The 27,564-nt window shown below is 39.4% G+C and overlaps 2 protein-coding genes across 2 annotated transcripts; both read left to right on the top strand.

Moving 5' to 3' along the window:
- LOC124286693 (adenylosuccinate lyase-like) lies at positions 1 to 27,026 on the top strand. The gene is given in 13 exon segments (XM_046723110.1): positions 1 to 162; positions 1,187 to 1,390; positions 1,990 to 2,034; positions 2,212 to 2,291; positions 3,428 to 3,599; positions 4,551 to 4,597; positions 6,639 to 6,729; positions 21,452 to 21,521; positions 22,084 to 22,231; positions 23,902 to 23,992; positions 24,107 to 24,196; positions 24,733 to 24,909; positions 25,478 to 27,026. Coding segments are annotated over 13 exon segments (1,461 nt in total). The 5' UTR covers positions 1 to 3; the 3' UTR covers positions 25,565 to 27,026.
- On the top strand, positions 17,988 to 20,384 carry LOC124286692. The gene has a single exon (XM_046723109.1). It carries the CDS (start codon positions 18,463 to 18,465, stop codon positions 19,627 to 19,629), a length of 1,167 nt encoding a protein of 388 aa, XP_046579065.1. The 5' UTR covers positions 17,988 to 18,462; the 3' UTR covers positions 19,630 to 20,384.
- Positions 27,027 to 27,564: the final 538 nt, after the last annotated feature.

The following is a 27,564-nucleotide window of genomic DNA, read 5'->3' as shown; positions in this document are numbered from 1 at the left end:
AACATGGCGGCCACCAGTAAGCATGTTTCCGATGTTCATCTCAAGTACAACACCCCGCTTGTGTCAAGATATGCCAGTCGGGAAATGGTGTATAACTTCAGTGACAAAAAGAAATTTTCAACTTGGAGACAGCTGTGGTTGTGGTTAGCTAAAGCTGAACAGGTAAATTTAGTATTCACTATCCTCGTCCACATCCCGCTCATTCTCATTTTCAGTATTAATGGTGTTGAAGTATTTACACTGCAATACCTCGTCAGTTTTGATGAATCACAACTGCATTTGGTGATTTTAAAAACACATTTGGCTCAAACCAAACAGCAGAGACAGTCAAGCCGTCGTTATATAAAAATAACCACATTTACGTTTATGATATGTAGACTTGCTCAAGATTGATTGTGCCGTCACCGGTGAAACTCCATGCAGCGATATATCCACCAGCGAGAATGCAGTGGAAAGTAGTACGCGTCGCAGTGGAGTGAAAAATGTCATTTATATGTTCAAGCATGGTAGTTTTGATACAGTAGCCAGATTCTTCGTCACATTCTCTTAAAATGCATGGGCTTCACTGTTACAAACTGAAAGAGATCCCACTTTGTGTAGCAAGAGTATTTATTTCTATATTTTTAGACAGATGCTTGAAATATTGCATCAATGTTTAGTAAATGTACATATTTTTTATATAATTATGCAGGACAAAATATGCCATCGTGGCGAATAAAATCAAGTTTACTCCAATAATTTGCAATATATTAACTCCATATATTTATGTCTCATTTAGGTTAATAATAATCATGTGTGTACAAATATTGTGCTAACATCCACACACAAGGTGTATGCTCAAAGCGCTGACATTATTACCCGAGTTAGTGGATCAGTGTGCAACCCAAGCTGCTTGTAAGGCACTAGAAAGTTAACAGTCATATGACCATGTCATCCCGCCGGGTACCCATTGACTGCTGGGTGAACAGAGGCAGGTTTGAACAAAGTCACCTGCCTGAGACATCATGTACGTGTTACTTGTGCTTCATTCTGGAGCTCATGCATTCCTTCAAAAGTTGAATTAAATAATCTGGGATCCATATTAGGAAATCAATTTTATCTGATCATATCTATATGCTAATTGTTCTCAGTATTTAAGATTTATGTTATGTCATGGGATTTTATTTTGAATTCTGTTGTTTTCAAGCAACTTGGTTTAAACATCACAGATGAGCAACTTTCAGAAATGGGGAGTAACCTTGAGAATATTGACTTTGAGATGGCTGCAGAGCAAGAGAAACGAGTTCGCCATGACGTCATGGCTCATGTCCACACATTTGCTGCCTGCTGCCCTAAATCTGCTCCAATCATACACCTTGGTGCAACCTCAGCCTACGTGGGAGACAATACCGTGAGCAATTATATTTACCCTTTGTTTACCTGTGTTCTATAGAACTATGGTCTATACGGTTGATACACGATGGTCGACGTCATCTGGCTCCAGCAACCTGACAGCTGAGACTGGATGGTCAGACTCACTGACTTTGTTGATACATGTCATCTGGCTCCAACAACCTGACAGCTGAGACTGGATGGTCAGACTCACTGACTTTGTTGATACATGTCATCTGGCTCCAGCAACCTGACAGCTGAGACTGGATGGTCAGACTCACTGACTTGTTGATACATGTCATCTGGCTCCAGCAACCTGACAGCTGAGACAATTGTACACAATTGTATAGATTGATGCTCATGATGTCAGTCTCTTGATTGTCTGGTCCACACTCAATTATTCACTGACAGCAGTCACATTGAATATTGGGAAGTAGGGCATGAAGGAATGAACACTACCATGGATACTGTTTGTGTTGCAGTGCTTGTTTCAAGTGGAGAGATCTTACAAGTAATAATGTACAGTACAGGAGTTCAGTGTTTTGTCCTGATTTTGAAAAAGGTCATGATGAAATACATAGGATCTTTTAACATGTTCTGTTTTGTATGCTATTTCAGGATTTGATAGTCATGAGGGATGGTTTTGAAATCCTTCTCCCAAAGGTATGTACACATATTATTGTTCAATAAGTTTATTATGAAAGAATTTCTCATATGATAAAAACAGTATGAAAACATGCACACCATAAATTAAGCAGATGAACTTGACAAATAATTAAGTATGATTGCTACAATTATGTCAGTAGTTTTAGTCCTTCCTATGAACCTGTTTGTTGTCAGCTTGCTCGATGTATTGAGAGACTGTCCAAGTTTGCCAGGGAACACAATGCTCTACCATGCCTGGGTTATACACACCTACAGTAAGTATATTTGCATATGGCACACAAGTCATCCAGTATGTTTAAAAAGTAATATTTGGTTAGGTGTATTTTCTGCACAATCTTTTTCACTTCTATCAACGTCAATGTCTCCAGCTGTAAAAAGCAGGATGTCCAGTGCTCTTTTTTAAGAATATTCAAACTCAAAGAGAGGTATTCTTAAAAGATAACTGTCCTAGTGTGACAGAGTTAAGGGTAAATGTGAGTTTTGTTGTACCCGGCGCCCTTGTTACGAACCATACAGTTTATTTATAGAACACTGAGAACCATTCTTCTGTTGTTTTCTTTAGAGTATGTTTAAGTGTAAATAACTTTCTTATGACTTTTGAACTAATTAGGGATAACATCTTTGTTAGAAAACATCATAAATATCTACATACATGTTAATGTGCAGTTCCATGTAAACATGAAACAAATCCATGAAAATATTCACATTTATTTTTGTGTGGTTTCAATGAGCAGTGACATCATGATGATGGCTGGAACATGTCATAGTAGCAGCACTACTACCATTTGGCCACACACAGTATCACACATGTGGGAGTTAGTTCTGTTTTTGTTAGTGGTGGTCCGATTAATTGAAATAATCGAAGATTGGTCGTAGTGACTAAACGACCGAGCAATCGATCATGTTTTCTCATAATCGAACACAAACAATTCTGGAACACTTGTTTTCATTAACAGTAATTTTCACTAGGTTGGTTTTGTCTGTTACATTTCATAAGCACTACAAGCTCGTTCCAAGTCATGATTGAATTTATCTTAAAAACTCTAAGAAATCCATGTTCCTAACATACTAGTCATCCTTTAAAGATGTGAAATTTTGCAAAAAAAACCCCAAAGAACTACCGGTACATGTTTTTTTCCGTATTTTTTTGTGTATTAACAAATTCCATAAATGGCTAACCAATTATTTTCAATGATTGATCGGTTGTAATGAATCAATCATCAATTATGAGATTTTTACCAATTCCCAACACTAGTTTTTGTGTGATATATAATATTAAGTGAGGGCTGGGAAGAAGGCTTTACTGTTGACAGAATACACTTGCCATAATATCGTGTCAAAGCCTTCAAGAACCTTGATGCTGTGTAATGTTTTGTGTCCCTGTCACCAGACCTGCACAGTTGACAACCGTGGGGAAACGGGCGTGTCTTTGGATACAGGATTTACTCATGGACCTCCGCAACCTGCAGCGTGCACTCGGTGACCTGCGATTCAGAGGGGTCAAGGGCACCACGGGCACACAGGCCAGCTTTCTTGCTCTGTTTGATGGAGATGAGACTAAGGTACATTGTATGTCCAACATTGAAATCAACTTCAGGCAGACATGGAAACCAAACGTGAACAAATGAGTAAAATGTTAATCCAATTCATGTAAACTGATTTGATGACAAATACATGGTGAGCTGGGGTGTGGAGTTAAATATGGGAGAATGTCAGGTGAATAAGCAATGTACACCTCTCACCATTTGACAGAAAGAACATGAAAAGGCAAAATCTCCCAAGTTGACACCAACTCTGTGGTGTAGGGGATAGAATGTCTACTAGCAAGATGGAATCTAGTGGTTTTGGCTGTGACATACCAAAAGAGGTTTTGTGGAAGTTGCGTTGGCTGAGGGGGTTAGGCGGCTGGCTTTGTGTGCTGGCGATTGGGTGCCTGACTGAGGGTGTGGGTTCAAACAAAAGTACTAGAATCTGTACTTTACTTAAGAAAGTGTAATCCCAAATATTACATACGTTAGATTGAGCGTCATTTTACCCTGGGATTGGATGTTGCTTATACTGTCCATCCCTGGTTTATCTGGTCCATCCTCCAGGGTTTACCAAAGGTGGTCACGTAGGGAAGTGTGGAGTTGGAACATCACATCAACAAACACTGTTATTCCCTTGTATGTATGAGATAACCAGTGTCTTCTCTCCTAGAAAACAGTTATGTATATGACAGTATCAGTTGTCAGTCATTTTTGAGTTTTGTTGAACATAAAATATTAAATAAATCTAACCAAATGTTTTGTAAAATTAAAAGATACAGATTATTGCATAATAGTTTGAAGTATTACATTTCAATTGTTTTGAAAAATTAATTGACATTTTCATATCTAATGATTGTTATTTCTGTCCCTTATTCATTTTTCCATGCGTACACATTTATGTAATGCAGACACAGAATGAAAGGAGACACTCGCTATAAAGAGACACTCGCTTCATATCATGATTCTATTTCACCTATTTCACAGGTGACTCAGCTTGACGACTTGGTAACGAAGGCAGCAGGCTTTACCAGGTAGCAAACCTCATTACAATATTGGTAATAATATGTAACACTGTAATGTCAGTGTTAATGGTTTAACAATTTGTAACAGTATTTCTGTCAGTTAGTGGTGTAACAAGGTGTAACAGTATTTCTGTCAGTGGTGTAACAATGTGTAACAGTATTTCTGTCAGTTAGTGGTGTAACAATGTGTAACAGTATTTCTGTCAGTTAGTGGTGTAACAATGTGTAACAGTATTTCTGTCAGTTAGTGGTGTAACAATGTGTAACAGTATTTCTGTCAGTTAGTGGTGTAACAATGTGTAACAGTATTTCTGTCAGTTTTAGTGGTTTAACAATGTGTAACAGTATTTCTGTCAGTTAGTGGTGTAACAATGTGTAACAGTATTTCTGTCAGTTAGTGGTGTAACAATGTGTAACAGTATTTCCGTCAGTTTTGGTGGTTTCACAATGTGTGAGTATTTCTGTGGATGTCAGTGGGTTTCACAATGTGTGACAGTATTTCTGTGGATGTCAGTGGTTTAACAATGTGTAACAGTATTTCTGTCAGTGTCAGTGGTTTAACAATGTGTAACAGTATTTCTGTCAGTGTCAGTGATTTAACAATGTGTAACAGTATTTCTGTCAGTGTCAGTGATTTAACAATGTGTAACAGTATTTCTGTGGATGTCAGTGGTTTAACAATGTGTAACAGTATTTCTGTCAGTGTCAGTGATTTAACAATGTGTAACAGTATTTCTGTCAGTGTCAGTGGTTTAACAATGTGTAACAGTATTTCTGTGGATGTCAGTGGTTTAACAATGTGTAACAGTATTTCTGTCAGTGTCACTGGTTTATCAATGTGTAACAGTATTTCTGTCAGTGTCAGTGGTTTAACAATGTGTAACAGTATTTCTGTCAGTGTCAGTGGTTTAACAATGTGTAACAGTATTTCTGTCAGTGTCAGTGGTTTAACAATGTGTAACAGTATTTCTGTGGATGTCAGTGGTTTAACAATGTGTAACAGTATTTCTGTCAGTGTCAGTGGTTTAACAATGTGTAACAGTATTTCTGTCAGTGTCAGTGATTTAACAATGTGTAACAGTATTTCTGTGGATGTCAGTGGTTTAACAATGTGTAACAGTATTTCTGTCAGTGTCAGTGGTTTAACAATGTGTAACAGTATTTATTTCTGTCAGTGTCAGTGGTTTAACAAGTGTAACAGTATTTCTGTCAGTGTCAGTGGTTTAACAATGTGTAACAGTGTCAACAGCATTTCTGTCAGTGTCAGAGGTTTAACAATGTGTAACAGTATTTCTGTCAGTGTCCGTGGTTTAACAATGTGTAACAGTATTTCTGTCAGTGTCAGTGGTTTAACAAGGTGTAACAGTATTTCTGTCAGTGTCAGTGGTTTATCAATGTGTAACAGTATTTCTGTCAGTGTCAGTGGTTTATCAATGTTATTTCTGTCAGTGTCAGTGGTTTAACAATGTGTAACAGTATTTCTGTCAGTGTCAGTGGTTTAACAATGTGTAACAGTATTTCTGTCAGTGTCAGTGGTTTATCAATGTGTAACAGTATTTCTGTCAGTGTCAGTGGTTTAACAAGGTGTAACAGTATTTCTGTCAGTGTCAGTGGTTTAACAATGTGTAACAGTATTTCTGTCAGTGTCAGTGGTTTATCAATGTGTAACAGTATTTCTGTCAGTGTCAGTGGTTTAACAATGTGTAACAGTATTTCTGTCAGTGTCAGTGGTTTAACAATGTGTAACAGTATTTCTGTCAGTTTTAGTGGTTTAACAATGTGTAACAGTATTTCTGTCAGTGTCAGTGGTTTAACAATGTGTAACAGTATTTCTGTCAGTGTCAGTGGTTTAACAATGTGTAACAGTGTCTCTGTCAGTGGTTTAACAATGTGTTACTGTTTCTGTCTGTGGTGTAACAAGGTGTAACAGTGTTACTGGCAGTGTTAGTGGTAAAACAACATGAAAGAATGATTTATTCCTTGAAATATTTTATGCTGATAATGTATGCATACAGTACTGCACACAAATATGTGTCCTTGTCCTTCTCAGTCACTTCCGGATCTGTGGTCAGACGTACAGTAGGAAGGTGGACGTTGACTGTCTCAGTACGCTGGCCAGTCTAGGGTCATCTGTCCATAAGGTAGGTGGTCACAGTTGACAAGTAGCAACACTTAGTTTGATCTTAGATTTGTAGTTTTGCAAAGGTTTTCTAGTAAAATATAATTGCCAACAAGTTCATCTAAATGTTCCAAGTGAAGTCCAAATTCACACATTTTGGCATATTTAAACATCAGACAGAATAATGATATTGGATTGTCCTGATTGATGTAATTTGCTATTCTTGGATCAAAGCTATGTCCCCAGACATACAGACATAACAAGGAAGTAACAGTGTACACATTTATTCACATATTCAGTATGTATTGTACTGCAATACAACCTCACTCATATAGAGACATAGGGTACTCATCCATGCATTGAACCTAATGAAGAGACAGGGTAGCACTTTGCCCCAGTGCCTGATGCATGTTGTATGACTCAATGGTGGTCACAGTCAGTGTTTGTTTGTTTGAATGTCATTTTGTTCTGACAACATAATCCATCCTCAAAATATATCAATCACTGGTTTGTGTGATTTTGTCGACATGGATAGAGGGGAGAGAACAACATGATTGAAAAATCACTTCATCATTTCTACATTTTGGTCATCAGTTTCCAAGGTTTACCACAGAAAAGTTAACCGATACAAATAATAACGAATCTTGTTATGTTTATTTTACCCAACACATTGTAACACTGAAGAAAGATTACAATACATGTTTGGAGCGTGTAATGTAGTATACTATTATACAAGAAATACGGTGCAGTCCTGTTGATTCCTCATACAGAGTTTAGTCTTCTGTCGACTGTTGACACCACAACAGTTGACTGTCACCCAACATGGGGAATATCAACCATGTTTATCCTCATTATGAGTGGAGATATCAGTCATGCTTGGCTTTAGTAGTACTCACAATAAAAAAAACTGTGATACAGATAAAAACTGGAATGATTGAGTCTGGCTTTCACAATGAACATCCCAGCAGAATGGATCTATTTCCAGTGTGTACCATCTTGCGCCTGCATCCATCACAGCAGACTCTGATTTCAACTTCTTGGTTATCTTAGCATTTTATTTCCTGCAGTAAAGTTGAGTTAGTGTCTACTTGAGGGGTGACTTTTTAAACTGATGGACCATATACAAGGTAAAGTGGATGAAACAAGTGGAAGGACAAAGAGACATTCTGAAATACCGTCACCAAGAAATACCCAATGCTAACCTTGTCAATTGCCTTGACCTATGTAGTCACTGATAGTTGTGGAACATGTCATTTGTCATGTGTGGCCTGTACTTCATCTGCTGCCATGTTGACAAGTCAGTGTACAACAGTCCAAGGGAAGTAATTCTAGATACTATGTTTGTGGTGTAATAGTTGGTGGCTCATTTTCTATAGTTATTATCAGTAGGTTGTCAGATGTTTGCATAATAATGTGAAACATTGTTTGTTTAAAATTTTGCAAATGGATGGGACCGACAAGGTGTAGACAATTTTCTTATGCCTCTACAGTCTTTACATATCACAACAAAGTGACATATATATATTAGGAAAACTGATAAATGGTAAACTGGGTATGCACTGTCAGGTTATTCTCATCACTGCAAATACTTACAACATTAAATAGGTATTGCCAGATTGACATATGGTAATATTTACTCACTCACTCAATCAATTGGGTCAGGATAACTACAATATATTCAGGTTAAGCATGATATATCATATGAATATATTACATTCCATAGTCAGTACTATACAGATATGTATACTATATTGAGTAATGCCTGTAAGATATTACTATTGATTCAACTGTGGCATTATCATTGAGCTGTTGATTGTTACAAGATGATCCGTTACAGTGCATTGATTGTTACAAGATGATCCGTTACAGTGCATTGATTGTTACAAGATGATCCGTTCCAGTCCATTGATTGTTACAAGATGATCCGTTACAGTGCATTGATTGTTACAAGATGATCCATTACAGTGCATTGATTGTTACAAGATGATCCGTTACAGTCCATTGATTGTTACAAGATGATCCATTACAGTCCATTGATTGTTACAAGATGATCCGTTACAGTGCATTGATTGTTACAAGATGATCCATTACAGTCCATTGATTGTTACAATATGATCTGTTACAGTCCATTGATTGTTACAAGATGATCCGTTACAGTGCATTGATTGTAACAAGATTATCCGTTACAGTGCATTGATTGTTACAAGATGATCCATTACAGTCCATTGATTGTTACAAGATTATCTGTTACAGTCCATTGATTGTTACAAGATTATCCGTTACAGTCCATTGACTGTTACAAGAAGATCCGTTACAGTCCATTGACTGTTACAAGAAGATCCATTACAGTCCAAGGCTCTAGTGTTGTAATAAGGCATCAGGGAAAAGAACACTCTTACAAAGATTGGCTTGTCAAACATTTGTGTCTGATTGCTAGAGCAGAGCTCCATACCTGTCATTAAGAATGTCCTGAATCTTAGCACATATTTTCTTTTCTCCTTGAAGAGCATTCTGGAGCGTGCCAGTCTTAACATGCAAAAGCAGAGTGTTACCATCAATTTTGTTCACAAAGATAATAACCGCCTCCGTGGTGTAGTGGTTAGAGCGTCCGCCTGGAGAGCGGAAGGTCGCGGGTTCGATCCCCGACCGCGTCATACCAAAAGAGGTTAAAATATGGTACTTGTTGGTCCCTGCCTGGCGCTCGGCATTAATGGGTACAACAAGGACTGGTCGGCTCAGAGTCAGTATAATGTGTCTGAATGGGGTATTCATGCTTCACTGCGGCATGGTATCTCAGTGGGCTAGCACTATAAAACCAGCTTCAGTCTGGGCTAAAACAAGCAGCCGCACATGCACATACACACGCATGCACGTCGTCATATGAGTGAAATATTCTCAAGCACGATGTTAAACCCAATTTCACCTCACCTCACAAAGATAATATGTTTGACCTTTGACCCGAGCTTGTGTTTGTCAGCCCACATCATGATGAAGGCTACTGGGTAGTGAGCGATGATCCTTGGCCAACCCTGGGTTTCAAAATATACACAGCCACCATCTGAAATATAGTGCAGGGAGTTGTAGGGTATGTTACCATGGTTACTGGAAGTGCCAAGCCGCCAGGTGGACCAGACGTCAGACACACAGAAGAGATTGTCAACACAGACAGGACCCAATCAGCTTACTGTAACGGTAACACAGGACCAGACGTCAGACACACAGAAGAGATTGTCAACACAGACAGGACCCAATCAGCTTACTGTAACGGGTAACACAGGACCAGACGTCAGACACACAGAAGAGATTGTCAACACAGACAGGACCCAATCAGCTTACTGTAACGGGTAACACAGGACCAGACGTCAGACACACAGAAGAGATTGTCAACACAGACAGGACCCAATCAGCTTACTGTAACGGGTAACACAGGACCAGACGTCAGACACACAGAAGAGATTGTCAACACAGACAGGACCCAATCAGCTTACTGTAGCGGGTAACACAGGACCAGGCGTCAGACACACAGAAGAGATTGTCAACACAGACAGGACCCAATCAGCTTACTGTAACGGGTAACACAGGACCAGGCGTCAGACACACAGAAGAGATTGTCAACACAGACAGGACCCAATCAGCTTACTATAACGGGTAACACAGGACCAGGCGTCAGACACACAGAAGAGATTGTCAACACAGACAGGACCCAATCAGCTTACTGTAGCGGGTAACACAGGACCAGGCGTCAGACACACAGAAGAGATTGTCAACACAGACAGGACCCAATCAGCTTACTGTAACGGGTAACACAGGACCAGGCGTCAGACACACAGAAGAGATTGTCAACACAGACAGGACCCAATCAGCTTACTATAGCGGGTAACACAGGACCAGGCGTCAGACACACAGAAGAGATTGTCAACACAGACAGGAAAGGACCAGATGTCAGACACACAGAAGAGATTGTCAACACAGACAGGACCCAATCAGCTTACTGTAACGGGTAACACAGGACCAGACGTCAGACACACAGAAGAGATTGTCAACACAGACAGGACCCAATCAGCTTACTATAACGGGTAACACAGGACCAGACGTCAGACACACAGAAGAGATTGTCAACACAGACAGGACCCAATCAGCTTACTGTAACGGGTAACACAGGACCAGACGTCAGACACACAGAAGAGATTGTCAACACAGACAGGACCCAATCAGCTTACTGTAACGGGTAACACAGGACCAGACGTCAGACACACAGAAGAGATTGTCAACACAGACAGGACCCAATCAGCTTACTATAACGGGTAACACAGGACCAGACGTCAGACACAGAAGAGATTGTCAACACAGACAGGAAAGGACCAGATGTCAGACACACAGAAGAGATTGTCAACACAGACAGGACCCAATCAGCTTACTGTAACGGGTAACACAGGACCAGACGTCAGACACACAGAAGAGATTGTCAACACAGACTGGACCCAATCAGCTTACTGTAACGGGTAACACAGGACCAGACGTCAGACACACAGAAGAGATTGTCAACACAGACAGGACCCAATCAGCTTACTGTAACGAGTAACACAGGACCAGACGTCAGACACACAGAAGAGATTGTCAACACAGACAGGACCCAATCAGCTTACTATAACGGGTAACACAGGACCAGACGTCAGACACACAGAAGAGATTGTCAACACAGACAGGACCCAATCAGCTTACTGTAACGAGTAACACAGGACCAGACGTCAGACACACAGAAGAGATTGTCAACACAGACAGGACCCAATCAGCTTACTGTAACGGGTAGTCAATCTTCAATCTTTATTTCATACTGAAAGGCCACAGGCCTGTAGTACATTGTTTAATCATGTGCGGGTAGTAGAACATTCTTCCGGAGAATAAAAGCTTTATGGATATATATGGACAATCTTTCTATATGTGTTTTACTGGAATTATTCATCAATGATATAAACTTATGCATTTCAGGATGTACATAATAATATTTCTTTATATATCTATTTCTTAACGCTAAGTATGCTGGGCAAACACATAAAAAGTGAAACTCATCTTCGACCTCGTGTAAGTTGCACATTTGGCAGATTCTCCTTTCTTTCTCAATACCTTGGTATCTCCCAGTTTCAACATATAAATCATCTTGTGAACAGCGGAACCTCGCTAATGAAGATTTATATTTCCTTATGGTCAAGACTTAAAGATAATGTTCTGCATATATGGAATCTTTTATCATTTTGTAGTAAAACATTTATTAGATAATGAGAGACTAGTTAACCAATTTTGAAGGAATATATCTTTAAGTCTTTGTTTAACTGTACAGACAAAGTGAGAATGAGATTCTACAAATTGTTCATGCCAGGCATTGCGAAGCCGATAGATGATAATAACTGTTTTATGTCTGTTACCCAATTACGTTTCCCATGGCTATCATATAGTATCATCATTTCATAACATTTTCTTGGCAATCTGTGTGAGGGCATTGTTAATAATTTCAACCAATATCTAATAATTTTTTACATTTGATTCTATGTACAATGGATATCTTCCACATTCTCCGTAGACCATACAAGTTGACGTGGCTGTTTTATGCCCAGAAATTTCTTGCATGCATACAAATTGACTTTTTCTATGACATCAAAAGTTTTAAAACCCCATACTTCTGCACCATATAACAAAATTGGGTATATTTTGGCGTCAAATATTTTGAAAAAGACTTGTAAGACAAGTTAAGCCTAAAATATGTATATATTTTATTATACCTATTAATATTTTCTTTGCTTGTATAGCTGCCTGTGATGTGTGTACTGCCCATGAAAGATGATTGGTAAAATGCACCTTAAGTATTTATAATGAAGTGGTTGTTTCCAGTCTATTTCCCTTGAAGAACCATTTTTCATTATTGGCTAGCTTACCTCCATTTTTAAAAACAACTATCTTTGTTTTAGCCTGGTTTACAGTTAGTTTCCATTTATCACAATAATTCTCTAGTTCAATAATTTCTCTTTGTAGGCCTTTAATTGTGCTGGAAAACAATATGATGTCATCGGCAAATAGTAACAGGAATATTTGCATTATATCTGGATGTAATTGGATACCGTTTGAACAGTTTTCTTGGATTTGGGTTGCTAGTTCATTTATGAAAAATGTAAATAGAAAAGGGCTTAATATACAGCCTTGTCTGACTCCTAATTGGCTCGAAATGTATCTGATAATTCATTATTACTCCTTACACAAATTTTCACATTTGCATATATGCTCCGCAGTAATTTTCCCATTTTACGACTGACACCATGCTTGTCTAAGAGATTCCATAGTTTGTTCCTGTTTATTGAATCGAACATGCTTGGAAAAATCTACAAATAAGGCATAGAATTTTTGTCCCTTTTGATTAAGATATTTCTGAATAATAGAATGTAAAACAAATATGTTATCAATAGTAGTGTATCCCTTCCTAAAAGCCAGCTTGTGATTCTGTTATCTTGTCTAGAGTATCTGCCCATTTAACTAACCTCTTATTTATGGTAGATATAAATATTTTGCTAAATATGCTTAATAACGTTATGCCCCTATAATTTTCAGGGTTGTTTACGTCCTCGTTCTTATATATAGGAACTATTATGCCAGTGGACCAGGATTTTGGGAAGTATCCTTTTCCAAGATGATATTAAATATCAATTCTAAGAGTGGCAATAGTAAATCTGTAGAGTGTTTAAAAAATTCAGAGATGGTAGAGTCTATACCAGAAGATTTATTAGCTTTTAAGTTTGTGATACTATGAAGTATTTCCTCCTTAGTAATTGGTGAGTCAAGAATACCTTCTATGAAGCTTGGACTAAAATCAGAACAATCAGAATTGTTCACTTCTGTGTCAGACTGGTCATGTAATGCACTGTCATTATCCGAGTGGGAGAACAGGTCACTGAAATAATTGTACCAATCTTCAATTTGTATATTATTTCGCGAATACGCTTGTCCGTTTATTTGTTTCAGCATAGACCAGAATGTTTTTGAATCATTTATACAATTCTCTAATTTTTGTTGTTTTACCTTAAAATATTCGTTTAAGCTTTTGTCTACAAAGTGCATGGTATGCATTCCTACTGCTGTGATATTTTTCTAAAGTGTCTCGTCTTTCGATTTCCTAAATTTGTTTAAATATCTACATCTTTCTTTTTAAGTTTCCTGCATTCAGTATCGTGCCATGGATTTTCATATTGTCTACTGGTGTGATTTATTTTTTTTTCATGTCGCTAGCAGCTATGCAAAGAGCTTCAGTTATCAAATCAACACTTCTATCGATATCAGTAAATGCTGAATCCAGAGACTCACTAAGTAGTCCTTGTACATTGTCTGAAAGAATATTTTGTCTAAAGCGGTCTAATTTATCCTGTTCCCAAATAAATCTAAAGGATTTCTTTTCATTGTATTGGGGGTACCCATATGAGTGAAGCGCACGTAGACACAAAGTAAGAGGTAGATGGTCAGATTCTGTGCGGGACGGGATTGAAAAGTCACGAACACTGTCAAACAGTGATGACGACGCTATAGCATAGTCTACTAAACTCGTGCCATTAGCACCAATATAAGTAGAATCACCTACTTCAGCATCCGATCCACATCGACCATTCATTATGTGGATATTTAATACAGAGCACAATCAGCTTACTATCACGGGTAACAGAGGACCAGACGTCAGACACACAGAAGAGATTGTCAACACAGACAGGACCCAATCAGCTTACTGTAACGGGTAACACAGGGCAGTTTCGAAGTCTAGGCTGCAGACTGAATCAGTGGAAACGGACTCCCTTGTCACTAGCTATATGTGTATCTGTAAAAACTAGGTCAACGTCCGGTAGGTGTTTTCAAAAACATGGATATTTGTAATACACAGGTATGAAATTAGAGGAAAGATGGATTTTGACTCTTTTCAGAAGTGTATAAATCTTATGTTGTGTTGTTGCTGAACTGACCCCATGTTTGTACCTATAGAGTTACAGGAACAAACAGGGCTATTGTACTTGGATGGTGAGGGGAAGAGAAGGAGGGGCAAGGTAAAATACCTCATTGTTCAAGGTAACGAGGTAGGGTTACCTTGACACCATGCACATGACTAGGCTTTCACTAGTGGGATCCTGTTGCAAGAAAACTGAAAAACACATCTGCACTTCAATGCTAAAAAGACTTTCTAAAGTTAATTTTCAATTCGTTCACTTATGAAGAAATAATAGAAGTTATTTTATGAAGACTTGGCACATGTATGAAGAGTCATGACACTGGGGGTAACCCATGCTTCAGGTAACAGCCATGGAAGGCAGTATATTTGATGGGGCTCTTTAGGTGCAGCTTGAAAGCTCTATGCCAGATTACATTGTAATTCCTCAATAGAGGAGGTGGGATGAAGTCTGTCATAATCATCATTACAAAGGCGTAATAAGTCAGTACTGCTCTAACGGTCATATTTTCACTCTTTAAGTGAACATAATCACAATGTTTGATAAGACCCAGATAGCATGCACGTTGGAGATGCCAGTTAAAACATGAATGGTGCTGGTGTTGCTCCACAACTTTCAGCTGTGTTTTTTGTAGATAACATGTATGCATTGGAACTATGATTTGTGGAAAATGGTTGATTGGTCATGATATCTGAATGAGTCAATGTCCAAATTACAAGGCTTGCTTGGTCTACTTATTGACATCTTATTGATAGTCTGACTACAGGTTCAGCTCAATTCACTTTCAAATTAAACTTAACATTGAATCGAAAATTATGAAAAGTAAGGTGACGAGATCTGACCATATTTACAAATTGAAAATTGTCAGCTGGTCATAAGTCACAAGTCCACTTACACCCATCATCGTACTTGAAGCTGGTTTCCCATCGACAGCCCTTGGTCATACAGAAGAACAGCTCAGTCCCGCAGGCTCCAAATGTTCCGCTCCCCGCACTTGACGCAAGCGGTGAAGACACTGTTCCAGAATGGGATGCGAATGTGATCCTCTTGATCTCCACGCGAGGACTGTGACTTCCATACTTCTGTGTTGGGATCTGTAACGATGTATAGAAAATGTGCATAGAGTTCATACTCAGAAGCAAAACTTCAGGTGACTTATGCTAGTTCGTATTTGTTGAGAACCAAAATATCAGCTTCAGTCAAAGGTGTGGTCCTGGGTTGTGTGTATCACATAAACTTTTGTCAAACTAAAGAGAAGAAATCCAATCATTTAACTCCCGTGTACTGATAATAATAACCCACTGAAAGATGGTTGGGTTACGTCTAATCATTCACGAGGAACTTCTGAGCAAATGAATCATTTCACTCATCAAGCTCATGGTGGGTGAGAGGCAAGACACCTTCGCCTCATTCCGGTTTAATAACTGTTGAACACAGGCTAGGAGAATGGCGTTCTGCAAGGTTGTTGGAGACTTTGGAAGACATTCCACTTCATCCCAGGCATGTTCGATTAATGACAAATCACACCAGTGTACCACAATAACGTTATGAGTCAGGACAGAATGACGTGTTGCTAAACAGTGTTGCTGTGTCCGTCCACCGCCCTCCTGTGTTAAAAACAATAAAATTGCGTTCGGGAACTGGCACAACACTCGCCCGTAGACACATGCACTGAGATCGGCATGTGAAGAAGAAACCGTGACTCCGTGGTGATGAGCACCCGAGGAACATCCCTCATTTGACGTCCGGATGGGCGCCTGGTCGGACTGTCCTTACAGATACGCCTTTGTTGTCAGTGGTGGCATGGGTTGTGGGAACTACTGTCTGGGACCTCAGGCTACCCGTGTCGCAGATACGCTGTTCGAACCACTATGTCTTGGTAGGGGCTTATCACGGGTGGGTGAAAAACAGACATTGTTATTCTGTTGATAATGTCGCCATTTAGTGTTCCCGTGGACGTTGAGTTGACGTACGACGTACCCTAAACAAGTATTCTTAAAGTTTGCCTGTCATTTTCACTTTGGTCTGGCACTCGTGATCTCTGTGATGCAACCCATGCTTGTCGTAAGAGGCAACTAATTAACTAAGGCGGGATCGGGTGGACAGACTCGCTGACTTGGTTGACACATGTCATCGTATCCCAGCTGCGTAAATCGATGCTCATGCTGTTGATCACAGGATTGTCATGTCCAGACTCTACTATTTACAGACCGCCGCTATATAGCTGGAATATTGCTGAGTGCGGCGTTTAACTAAACTCACTCACTCTCAGGTTTGCTTAAAGTGGTCATGATATGGGAATGGACATCTGACTATACAGAAATCACTTAAAGCAATAAACTATTTCTCCCGAATGTTCTTATTTCTTAAAATATAATGGAACGCCAGCGACATTTGGGGGGTGCCTGCGGCGTTATTTAGGCGTTATCATAAATATTATTTTTCAAAACAAAACGAAACCAAAAACCAAACAATAAAAGTACGAAAAACAATAAAATGAGAACAGTTTTATAGAGGAAAAACGCTATGGAGAGAGAGAGAGAGAGAGTTGCCCGAAATATATTCATTATAACTCAAGTGATGATGGTCCTTAACCCTGTTAAGACAAATTTGTAAAACCGAAATGTTGTATTAAAGAACAGAGAAACCAGTGAGATCGGGTGTAGTTTGACCCAAGTCGAGCTAAAAACCTCTGCTCTAACACTGTTGTTGTCCGTATTACATTTCCTTGTTTTGTTCACCGTGTTCACTGTTGTATGTCCATGTATTAGACAGGAGATAGGATGTACTGAGGTTTGTTTGTACACTAATTTTAATTGGAGATGAATGGTGGATCATGAGATATAATGATATTAGGTCAGTCGGTATAAGGTCAGGTCAGTCGATGAAGTAAACGTGTAATTGGACATGAAAATACAGATACCATCTGTTCGTGTTATTGTGTAACTACTGAATCACTGAATGTGGCGCGTAAAGAACACGTAGATTTGTCCTTGCAGTAATGACACACGCCTATTTTATTGTCGACCAATCAGGAAACAGTAATCCGTTTGTAGGCGTGGCCTGTGTTTTCATTTATGAAAGCCGGCGCAAAATATAATGCCTCTTTAGCCAACTACACTAATGCCACGGAATTACGTGCAGTTATTTTTTCTCAGTTTTTCCCTCCTCATTTAAACAGTGGACTGTATATGCTGGTCAATATTTCCATGAAGACTTTTAGAACCGTAATAATAATAACCCATTTAAATTGTAAATGAAATAGAAATTGTTTTGGGTTTTTTTTGCATCTAATGTTTCTCCGAGTTTTACAAGAGAAGAAGAAATTCATTTTCGTTTCTGATTCCGATTTAATATATGCCGACACAATAGGGTTAACTCCACTGTTTACTCGCAAAGTTAAAGAGAAGGGAAGGCGCCGCGCCAGTAATAGTTTTCGTTCCGCTTTATTGGTGGACCCGGAAGTTCATATTTTGGGTATCATAGCAACGATTTTCACTTCCGGGATTTATGTTGACATACGAGAGGCGAAGAACTGAGGTAACCACCATACGCAAGGTCCTCGGTTTTTGGATCTGTTCACCGATGACAGTGCTAGTAATGCTGGTTCAGTTACGATGAATACTCCACGTCATGTCAAGAAGCAGATGCAGATTTGGATGAGTTCTCGAGTTTTCATAGAAGTGGGCGTGGTCGCAAATAGCTCCAAGTTAACAAGCATGTGTCTATTCTATTGTTACTGATGACACAGATGACAATTTAGGTGTTTGCTGACTATAGACATGGGTAAAGCATTTACCAAGCAGGAGACTTTACCCCATGTGAGGCCATCCACCTCTCGACCAGCTTACCAAGTCCTGTATGAACACAGTGGAGGTAGCTCCCTTGCATGTGATTGTCTTGTGTATGGATTGCAGCCTCACTGCACAGAAAACAGACATTTCCATGCAGCTATTGGAAAGTTTGGAGAACTAATTGTCACAGATTTGTCATATAAAAGGAAGTGGATAATAAAGACAACTATTGACAAAAAATGCCTTATACCAAAGAAAGTTATGAGAGGCACTGGTCTCATTCATTGCACTGTGATTGGTTTTAGTAAAGGCATTGCTGTGGTTCAGTGTTTCTTCCAGCGAGCTGTAAACTTCTTTATATGTGACATCAATAAGCAAAACGTTCTTTGTAAATTTGAGAGGAGATACCAAGGTCAAGAGAAGTTGCACTTGTTTGAATGTTGTATGAGTATGGATCTTCAGTACATTGTACTAAAGAAAAACCCTCTTTATCAACCTGAATGTTTTCTAGAGTATGAACAACATGATTTTATCTTGTTGAAAATGTCAGTAGATTTTTCTTGCTGTAAAGAAGTCCCCCTCCCAGAGATGTCTTTTGAGAGAATGTCTGTTATATTTGATCCTGCTGTTCCAACAAAGTCACTCATTGTGGCAAGAATGAACACTTGTGGACCTAAATTATGTCGGATTATTCTGGAAGATTGTACAACATCTGTTACTGAAGACATTGCCTTAGGTTGTGCAGCAGCCCATGACAAGTTTTCAGTTCTGCAAAACGTTCATGACCAACGTTTAATCATACTATCTGTGCTGGGGGATTCCACAAATAATCCATTACCTGCTATCTGCAAGAATTTCAATGTTACGAACTACATGTATGACTTGAACTTACAGTTTAAAGGACAATTCACATACATATCTTCAAATGGCCTCCATCACTTTGCACCAGTGTTTTCACCAAGTGGACAATTTCTCTCATGTGCTCAGCAAGTCCTAAGTCTTGTCTCCTCATTCCGTCTAAAGACATTGAAAGAAATATGTCGTGCATCACTTCAAGAACTTGTCTTATCTGAAGATATGGTAAAACTGCCTTTGCCTCCATCTCTTGTTCGATACATTCAGGGTTTTGATGGTGCTTGTCAGATACAGCAGTGATTTCATTGTGCTGTGCATGAAGTTAAGGTTATGCCCCCTGATCAATAGTGCCAGGTTTTGTCCTGACACAAGCATCCTCGTACTTTAACTATACTAGTTCAGGGGGTAGAGCGAACTGTATTTCTTTAGTACACACTGCTTCCGTACGTATAACATGCTGACATTTTTCCTGCTATTTTCTCCCTTGTGCCCTCGTGCTGTGATTGTTGTCATCAATTCTGAACAGTACCTTTTTGTCCGAACACCCTGCATCACAGGCCTTTAGTTGTAACCCCGACTTGTATGATGCTCAGATAGTTCTGTTTCACTGGAACTTGGAAGTCAGAAAATGAGATTACAGACCATCTCTCCATGCGATATCTTTTTCCTTCTTGTGTGCACATGCTCTGTAATAAGTTCTGTTCTTTGAGACCCTTTTATCAGTACAACCTGCTTGCCGTATTTCAGGACATGGAATACTCCAATACCCCTGATAAATTAAATAAAAAGAATTATCAAACTAATCATTGTAAAAGCTTTTCAAATAATTTCCAAAGTTGATACATCTGTATGAGCCCTGCAGGCCTGTATTCATTTACACTAACAGTTGTAGTGAAACAGTACACCTTCGTATGTCTTAATTATGATCTCTGTTTTCACTATATTAAAGTGCACACATATTTATTGATAAGGGACTGTTCATAATGTATCTCTAGGGGTGATGATGATTTTATGGAGAAGCATGTACAATGTGACTGCCCCCATTTTAAAAAAAAATTAAATAAATAAAAATAAATAAATAAATTTATGTACAAAGTAAGTGACAACACACACACACAAGACTAGCTCATGTGTCAAGGATAAGACTGGCTTGTGTGTCAAGAATAAGACTAGCTCATGTGTCAAGGCTAAGACTGACTTGTGTCAAGGCTAAGACTGTCTTGTGTGTCAAGGATAAGACTGGCTCGAGTGTCAAGACAGGCTCTTGTGTGAAGATGAGACTTTTGTGCCATGTGTTGTTTCTCTCATCTTTTGTTGTTTTGTATGATCACTTGAACATGTCGACATTGTTTAAGACATTGGCTTTACCGGTAACTATATTGGAAAGGAGACTTTTGTCAAAGATAGCTATTTACTGTTATGTTTTGTTTCTATTTATAGAAACAAGTGTTTCTGGAGTGTTAATGAGTATTTTTGTTTTGCAATATCTAATAAAATATATTTTCAATGTGAGTTTTCAGTATCTGATTTACCTTAGTAGCTGTAGTTACCAATCCAGTTCAGTCAGCTGAGGAATGTCTTCACACCAGAAGTACGTGTTCAGAGGTGCATTGTGTAGACAGAATCGAACCAGATATCAGTAACCAGTTTGTATGTGGATCAACTGACATAGCTGTTGCTGAGACATAAAACAAAATTCACTCACTGTCATCAAATACTTGTAAGCCACAGTGTTATAGCATAACTGTTGCTGAGACATAAAACAATATTCACTCACTGTCATCAAATACTTGTAAGCCACAGTGTTATAGCCATAACTGTTGCTGAGACATAAACAATATTCACTCACTGTCATCAAATACTTGTAAGCCACAGTGTTATAGCCATAGCTGTTGCTGAGACATAAAACAATATTCACTCACTGTCATCAAATACTTGTAAGCCACAGTGTCATAGCCATAACTGCTTCATACAACAATATTCACTCACTATCAGATACTCACAGACTGTTGCTGAGAATACAACAATATTCACTCACTGTCATCAAATGTAAGACAGTGTTATAGCCATAGCTGTTGAGAATACACCAAACTAGGTATCAAATATTATCCTGCTTCTTCAGATTTGTACAGATATCAGACTGTTGGCCAACTTCAAGGAGTTGGAGGAACCTTTTGAAAATAGAGCAAAATGTTGCATTGCTCATGAATGTTGCAGAAGATAGAGCAATGATGTATTGCTCATATTTAACATACATGAATGATATACTTCATGGTGATGGTTGAGATCACAACCCAGGATGGGTCTATAGCACATTGGCTAACTGAAACCAAGTCCAATAAAAGAAATACAGTTTACAGGGAAGATTCTTTGGATTCAATAACAGGTTAATATGTGTATTAGTTAACCTCTTTCAACAAATGCAATTTCTATAATACAAATGGTGAGGGTTTTATAGAAGATACAATCTTGGAAATATACATATGGCTGCTGGAGCAAATATTGCTACATGAAAGAAATAGGTCAGGAAACAGATCTCCAAAATCCCTTCTGTTGAAACAAGTACGGTTTGTGTCCTGTTTTTTAGATCTCCTGTTCCTTTGTACTAGCAGGTTTCCTGATTACTGAATCATGTGTATAAGGACAATTGTCCCCTTTTATATGGACTGAAGTGCAAGGCAAAGGACGGCAAGACTGACTGACCAGGACGGTGTCACTTTGTCCACTAATAGTAAATGGTATTTGTTTGTTTAGGATCCAGTGCAATGGCGTACAAACGTAACCCCATGAGGTCGGAGCGTTGCTGTGCTCTGTCTCGACATCTGATGTGTCTCATACAGGACCCACTGATGACTGTCTCTGTACAGTGGATGGAACGTACCCTAGACGACAGCGCCAATAGGTGAGAATACTGCTTGTCAGATGACTGTCTCTGTACAGTGGATTGAACGTACCCTAGATGACAGCGCCAATAGATGACAATACTGCTTGTCTGATGACTGTTTCTGTACAGTGGATGGAATGTATCCTAGACAACAGCGTCAATAGGTGCGAATACTGCTTGTCTGATGACTGTCTCTGTACAGTGGATGGAACGTACCCTAGACGACAGTGCCAATAGGTGAGAATACTGCTTGTCTGATGACTGTCTCTGTACAGTGGATGGAACGTACCCTAGACGACAGCGCCAATAGGTGCGAATACTGCTTGTCTGATGACTGTCTCTGTACAGTGGATGGAACGTACCCTAGACGACAGTGCCAATAGGTGAGAATACTGCTTGTCTGATGACTGTCTCTGTACAGTGGATGGAACGTACGACGACACCCTAGCGAGAATACTGCTTGTCCAATGACTGTCTCTGTACAGTGGATGGAACGACCTAGCCAGCCAATAGGTGAGAATACTGCTTGTCTGATGACTGTCTCTGTACAGTGGATGGAATGTATCCTAGACAACAGCGTCAATAGGTGAGAATACTGCTTGTCTGATGACTGTCTCTGTACAGTGGATGGAATGTACCCTAGACGACAGCGCCAATAGGTGAGAATACTGCTTGTCTGATGACTGTCTCTGTACAGTGGATGAAACTTACCCTAGACGACAGCGCCAATAGGTAGGAATACTGCTTGTCTGATGACTGTCTCTGTATAGTGGATGGAACGGACCCTAGACGACAACCACCCCATTTATTATACCAATGATACTTTCCTTACAACCACTCCATTTATTATACTAATGATGTTTTCCTTACAACCACCCCATTTATTGTACCAATGGTGCTTTCCTTACAACCACCCCATTTATTGTACCAGTGATGCTTTCCTTAAAACCACCCCATTTATTGTACCAATGATGCTTTCCTAACAACCACCCCATTTATTATACCAATGATGCTTTCCTTATTACCACCCCATTTATTGTACCAATGATGCTTTCCTTACAACCACCCCATTCATTGTACCAATGATGCTTTCCTAACAACCACCCCATTTATTATGCCAATGATGCTTTCCTTACAACCACCCCATTCATTGTACCAATGATGCTTTCCTAACAACCACCCCATTTATTATACCAATGATGCTTTCCTTACAACCACCCCATTCATTGTACCAATGATGCTTTCCTAACAACCACCCCATTTATTATGCCAATGATGCTTTCCTTACAACCACCCCATTTATTATACCTATGATGCTTTCCTTACAACCACCCCATTTATTATACCAATGATGCTTTCCTTACAACCACCCCATTTATTATACCAATGATGCTTTTCTTACAACCACCCCATTTATTATACCAATGATGCTTTCCTTACAACTACCCCCAAGCACACCATATTGGGGTACTGGGATAGTATATCGGTTAGAGCTTTCACTAGTCATGTCAGAGACCGAGGTTCAAGTCTCCACCTGTGTCCAGTGGACAAAGTCTGGGTGTCCCTACCTTGATATAGCTGCAATATTGTTAAAGGTGGCATAAAACTATGCTCACCCACTCCAAGTGTGAAGCCCAGTTTGACCTGTATCAATGACGATCTATTTACTGGTATTTTGTGACTTGCAGGAGAATAAGCCTGGCTGAAGCCTTCTTGACAACGGACTGTGTGCTGTGTACGCTACAGAACATCTTCGAGGGATTGGTCGTATATCCAAAGGTTAGTATTACAAACTGTGCAGTAGCAGTCTACTTTCCTACTGGAATCACCCCGTGACCTCTAGATCAGGATGTCTACAGTGTTCAGTAGTCTCCTATTCTGTTGTCGTTACAGGTGATTGAGAAGAGGGTGAAGCAGGAGCTGCCGTTCATGGCCACGGAGAACATCATCATGGCCATGGTGAAGGCAGGCGGCAACAGACAAGTAGGTCCTGTAGACCCTAGTGTTGTGATGTATGCTGTGTTTATAGTCAGCACCAATGGTGTTGATGAAGCATTATCAGTTCGGTTCAAACACATGTAGTTTATTGTTGCATGGCGCATTGTCTGTAATCTGTTCAGTAATGTTGGACCTCTTGTCTTAAATGATGCAAATTGAGATTGAATATTGAAGTAATGTAAAGGATCATGACTATACAGATATTAAGTTCCTTATGGTAACATCATCACTTATGAACAGCAACATTTTACACTGATTAAATTTGCTGGGTTATGAGATCGTCATGATGCTGAACATGATAGTAGAACCTTGGTGACAGACATGGTTCACTGATGAATGTTGTGACCCAGCTTGAGGAATGCCTAGGGGAGGTGTGGAGATTGTCTTGGTCCTTTTTTGTCTTGTGTACCTATACCAGTGTACATCTGTAGATGATTTTCTGGAAACTGCCCCATCCCCATACTAACAGTCAAGCCTGCCATGTTGGTGCCAAGGTTCACGTCTGAGTGTTGTGTCGCCAGGAGTGCCACGAGGAGGTGCGTGTGCTGTCCCAGGCTGCGGGGAGCGTGGTGAAGCAGGAGGGCCGGGACAACGACCTGGTGGAGAGGATCCGCGCCTCCCAGTACTTCGCCCCTATACACACCCAGCTGGATGCACTGCTGGACCCTTCATCATTCATTGGCTTGGCTCCTAAACAGGTAAATCTGACAGATTTCTCCTAGAATGTTCAAGGTTCATTACCTGTTCTTTACCTGTAAAGAATGCTGTGATACTGAGGTTATTGTGAGGGGTCACACGGTATATTGAATTGTCATTTGGTTATTGTTGAAGAATGAGGACAATTTTTGGGGGGGTGACACTTGCTTGACAACATTGGTGACACTTGCTTGACAACATTAGAACCTATGTTGAAATATTGCCTATACAGAATAATGAAGTTGAATATCCATAAAAATTGTCCTCATTCTTCATCTCAACTTCTAAAATGCCAATCAAAGAAGTGTTGGTGTTGGTAGAATCTTCCAGGGATACGCATGTTTAGAGTTACTTGAGTAATCAAGATTTGTTTTATTGGGGACCTTCATTCTTCCCTAAAGGCCAGTCCCCAGCTTGCCATAAGACAAGATCTTTAAGTGTTATTTTATCATTAGGGGTCAAGACCTTTACATTGTCGTTCCAACTTCATGTCTGACATGTATTTGGTTCTTCAGTGAAAGTAATCAACACCACAGCCAGGTACACAGTCCCCTTGTTTCACATCCACAGGTACTGGACTTCCTAGATTCTGAAGTGATACCTGCTCTCGCTCCATACACAGATCAAATGTCTGGATCTGTACAGCTCACTGTATAACAGCCCATCCATGGCCCATCCAACCCAGGTGCTGCTGATCAACAAGTCTCAGGTCAATATTCCGTGTGTTGTGCAGACATCTGTGTTGATGGGGGTGAACCTGTAGTGGGACAAAAGGACAGCCAAGGCTCCACTCAGCATTGAGATGACTGTCTGACTTTACTGTGTAAAGAAGTTAATATAGGTAGACTCTGACAGTCTTCATCAGAAACGCCACATGGCGCTATGTCTATTACGTTTTGTGTGCGAATAAAAAGCTCCTGTCCTGAGCATTCTTGTGAAAATCTGCCTGTTACAGACACTTTAGCAAGGTGTATAAAGGAAATAAAACTTTTTGAGAAATATTCAGAACAATGTCCATCTTATGGCATGGTGTGCTCAATACATGTTGCTACTTCTATGTTCTGAATACTGGTTGAAGGATAATCAACCTGGTTTGAGGCTGTTCTAATACTGTTAATTCTTAAGAGGTTGTTGTCATGACAATAAACCTTTCATCTACACATGATCATTAATTAAGCACCACCTGAATCCAATTGAAATTAGGCTGCAAGCTGGTCTGAGAGTATGTTGATCTGTGCAGTTGACCTCTGTGGTGGCAGCCCAGTGATGGTGTGGGGTTGTGTTTTGTACAATTTAACGTTGGATCTCTTTACTCTTCTTCGGACTCTCAGTGGTCATCATTATCAACAGGAAGTACAGAATACATTTTGATAACCATCAACTTGCCAGTCATCCGATATTATGGATGACAATGCTAGATCTCTCGAGCCACCATTGCCCATTTTCAGAATTCCTTGGAAACATTGCCATGGCCTGCAAGAAGAACAAAGTGTTTGGGGCTATCTTGGATGTCCTGTTCAAGATCCTCCTGTGAAGAATCTGCAGGAATTGATGCAGGCACTCCATGAAAAATTCTGATGATGAGAATTACATTCATGAGGAGACTGTCAGGATATCCGTGCAAGCTGGACCAGGTACTGATGTGGTTGCCAGTTGTGATGCATACCATCATTATTTGAAAACTGTGTGACTATCAGATTGGTGGCGTAGTCATGGTGATCAGACTTTCTAGCACTGTTGATATTCCTCACAATTGCATGTAAATTGTTACCAAATACTAAATTTTTTTTAGTTGTTTTTTTTAAAATCAGAGTAAGATATGTTACAGTTACCATTTTTAAACACAGAATTTGTTTTCCAAAGCATATACATGTTTTTGTACTTATCGTATTAAAATAAGAATGTGCGTGGTGTTTGATTAATGCTTGTGTGTATATGCTCGTTCTTTATAGATGCCTCAATAAAGTGAATTTCATATTTTGAAGATAGTCCTGGACACAGGACAAAACTGAAGAATGTATTGATGTTTTTATTTAAAAGATTGGTATAACATGAGATCACTAACCCTGGCATATATACATATCATAACAGTCCATTTAAAAATAAATGGTAAGAGCAATTCTTTTTCCTTTCATTTGAACCAAAGATTGTGTCAAATTTTAACCCATCCACTCATTGAAGAAGTCATCTTCACTGAGGTTAATAAGGAAATTCTACAATCAGATGGTTATAGTTTGTGTTCATATGACTTACATTGATCTGGTAGTTTAGCATTGATCTGAGACTGATTTCTCGAAACAAAATTAACTTTTAACTCAAATCTCAAACTGAGTTAGAAATTCAGTGGTTTCAAATTGTCAAACTCAGCTGCATTTCTAAAATACAAAAGCCAAAACAACTCAAATAACCTATCTACTAAAACATAGTAGACAATTTAAGATCGATTTCAGTTTATTCTGGGAAATGCATTTGCCTGTGTTTTCTCAAAACTCAACAGTGTGTGATACAGTGGCCGCACGGATCTGGTGGTTACAGGGTGTGATATGGTGGTGGGATACAGAGACTGGATTGATCTGATGGTTACAGGGTGTGATACGGTGACTGGATTGTTCTGGTGGTTACAGGGTGGGATACGGTGACTGGATTGATCTGATGGT

The sequence above is a fragment of the Haliotis rubra genome, unplaced genomic scaffold (genome assembly GCF_003918875.1).
Source record: "Haliotis rubra isolate DU_JTF1 unplaced genomic scaffold, ASM391887v1 Scf39, whole genome shotgun sequence".
NCBI lineage: Eukaryota > Metazoa > Mollusca > Gastropoda > Lepetellida > Haliotidae > Haliotis > Haliotis rubra.
The sequence above is the reverse complement of the archived record's forward strand: the minus strand, read 5'-3'. Positions and strand labels throughout refer to the sequence as shown.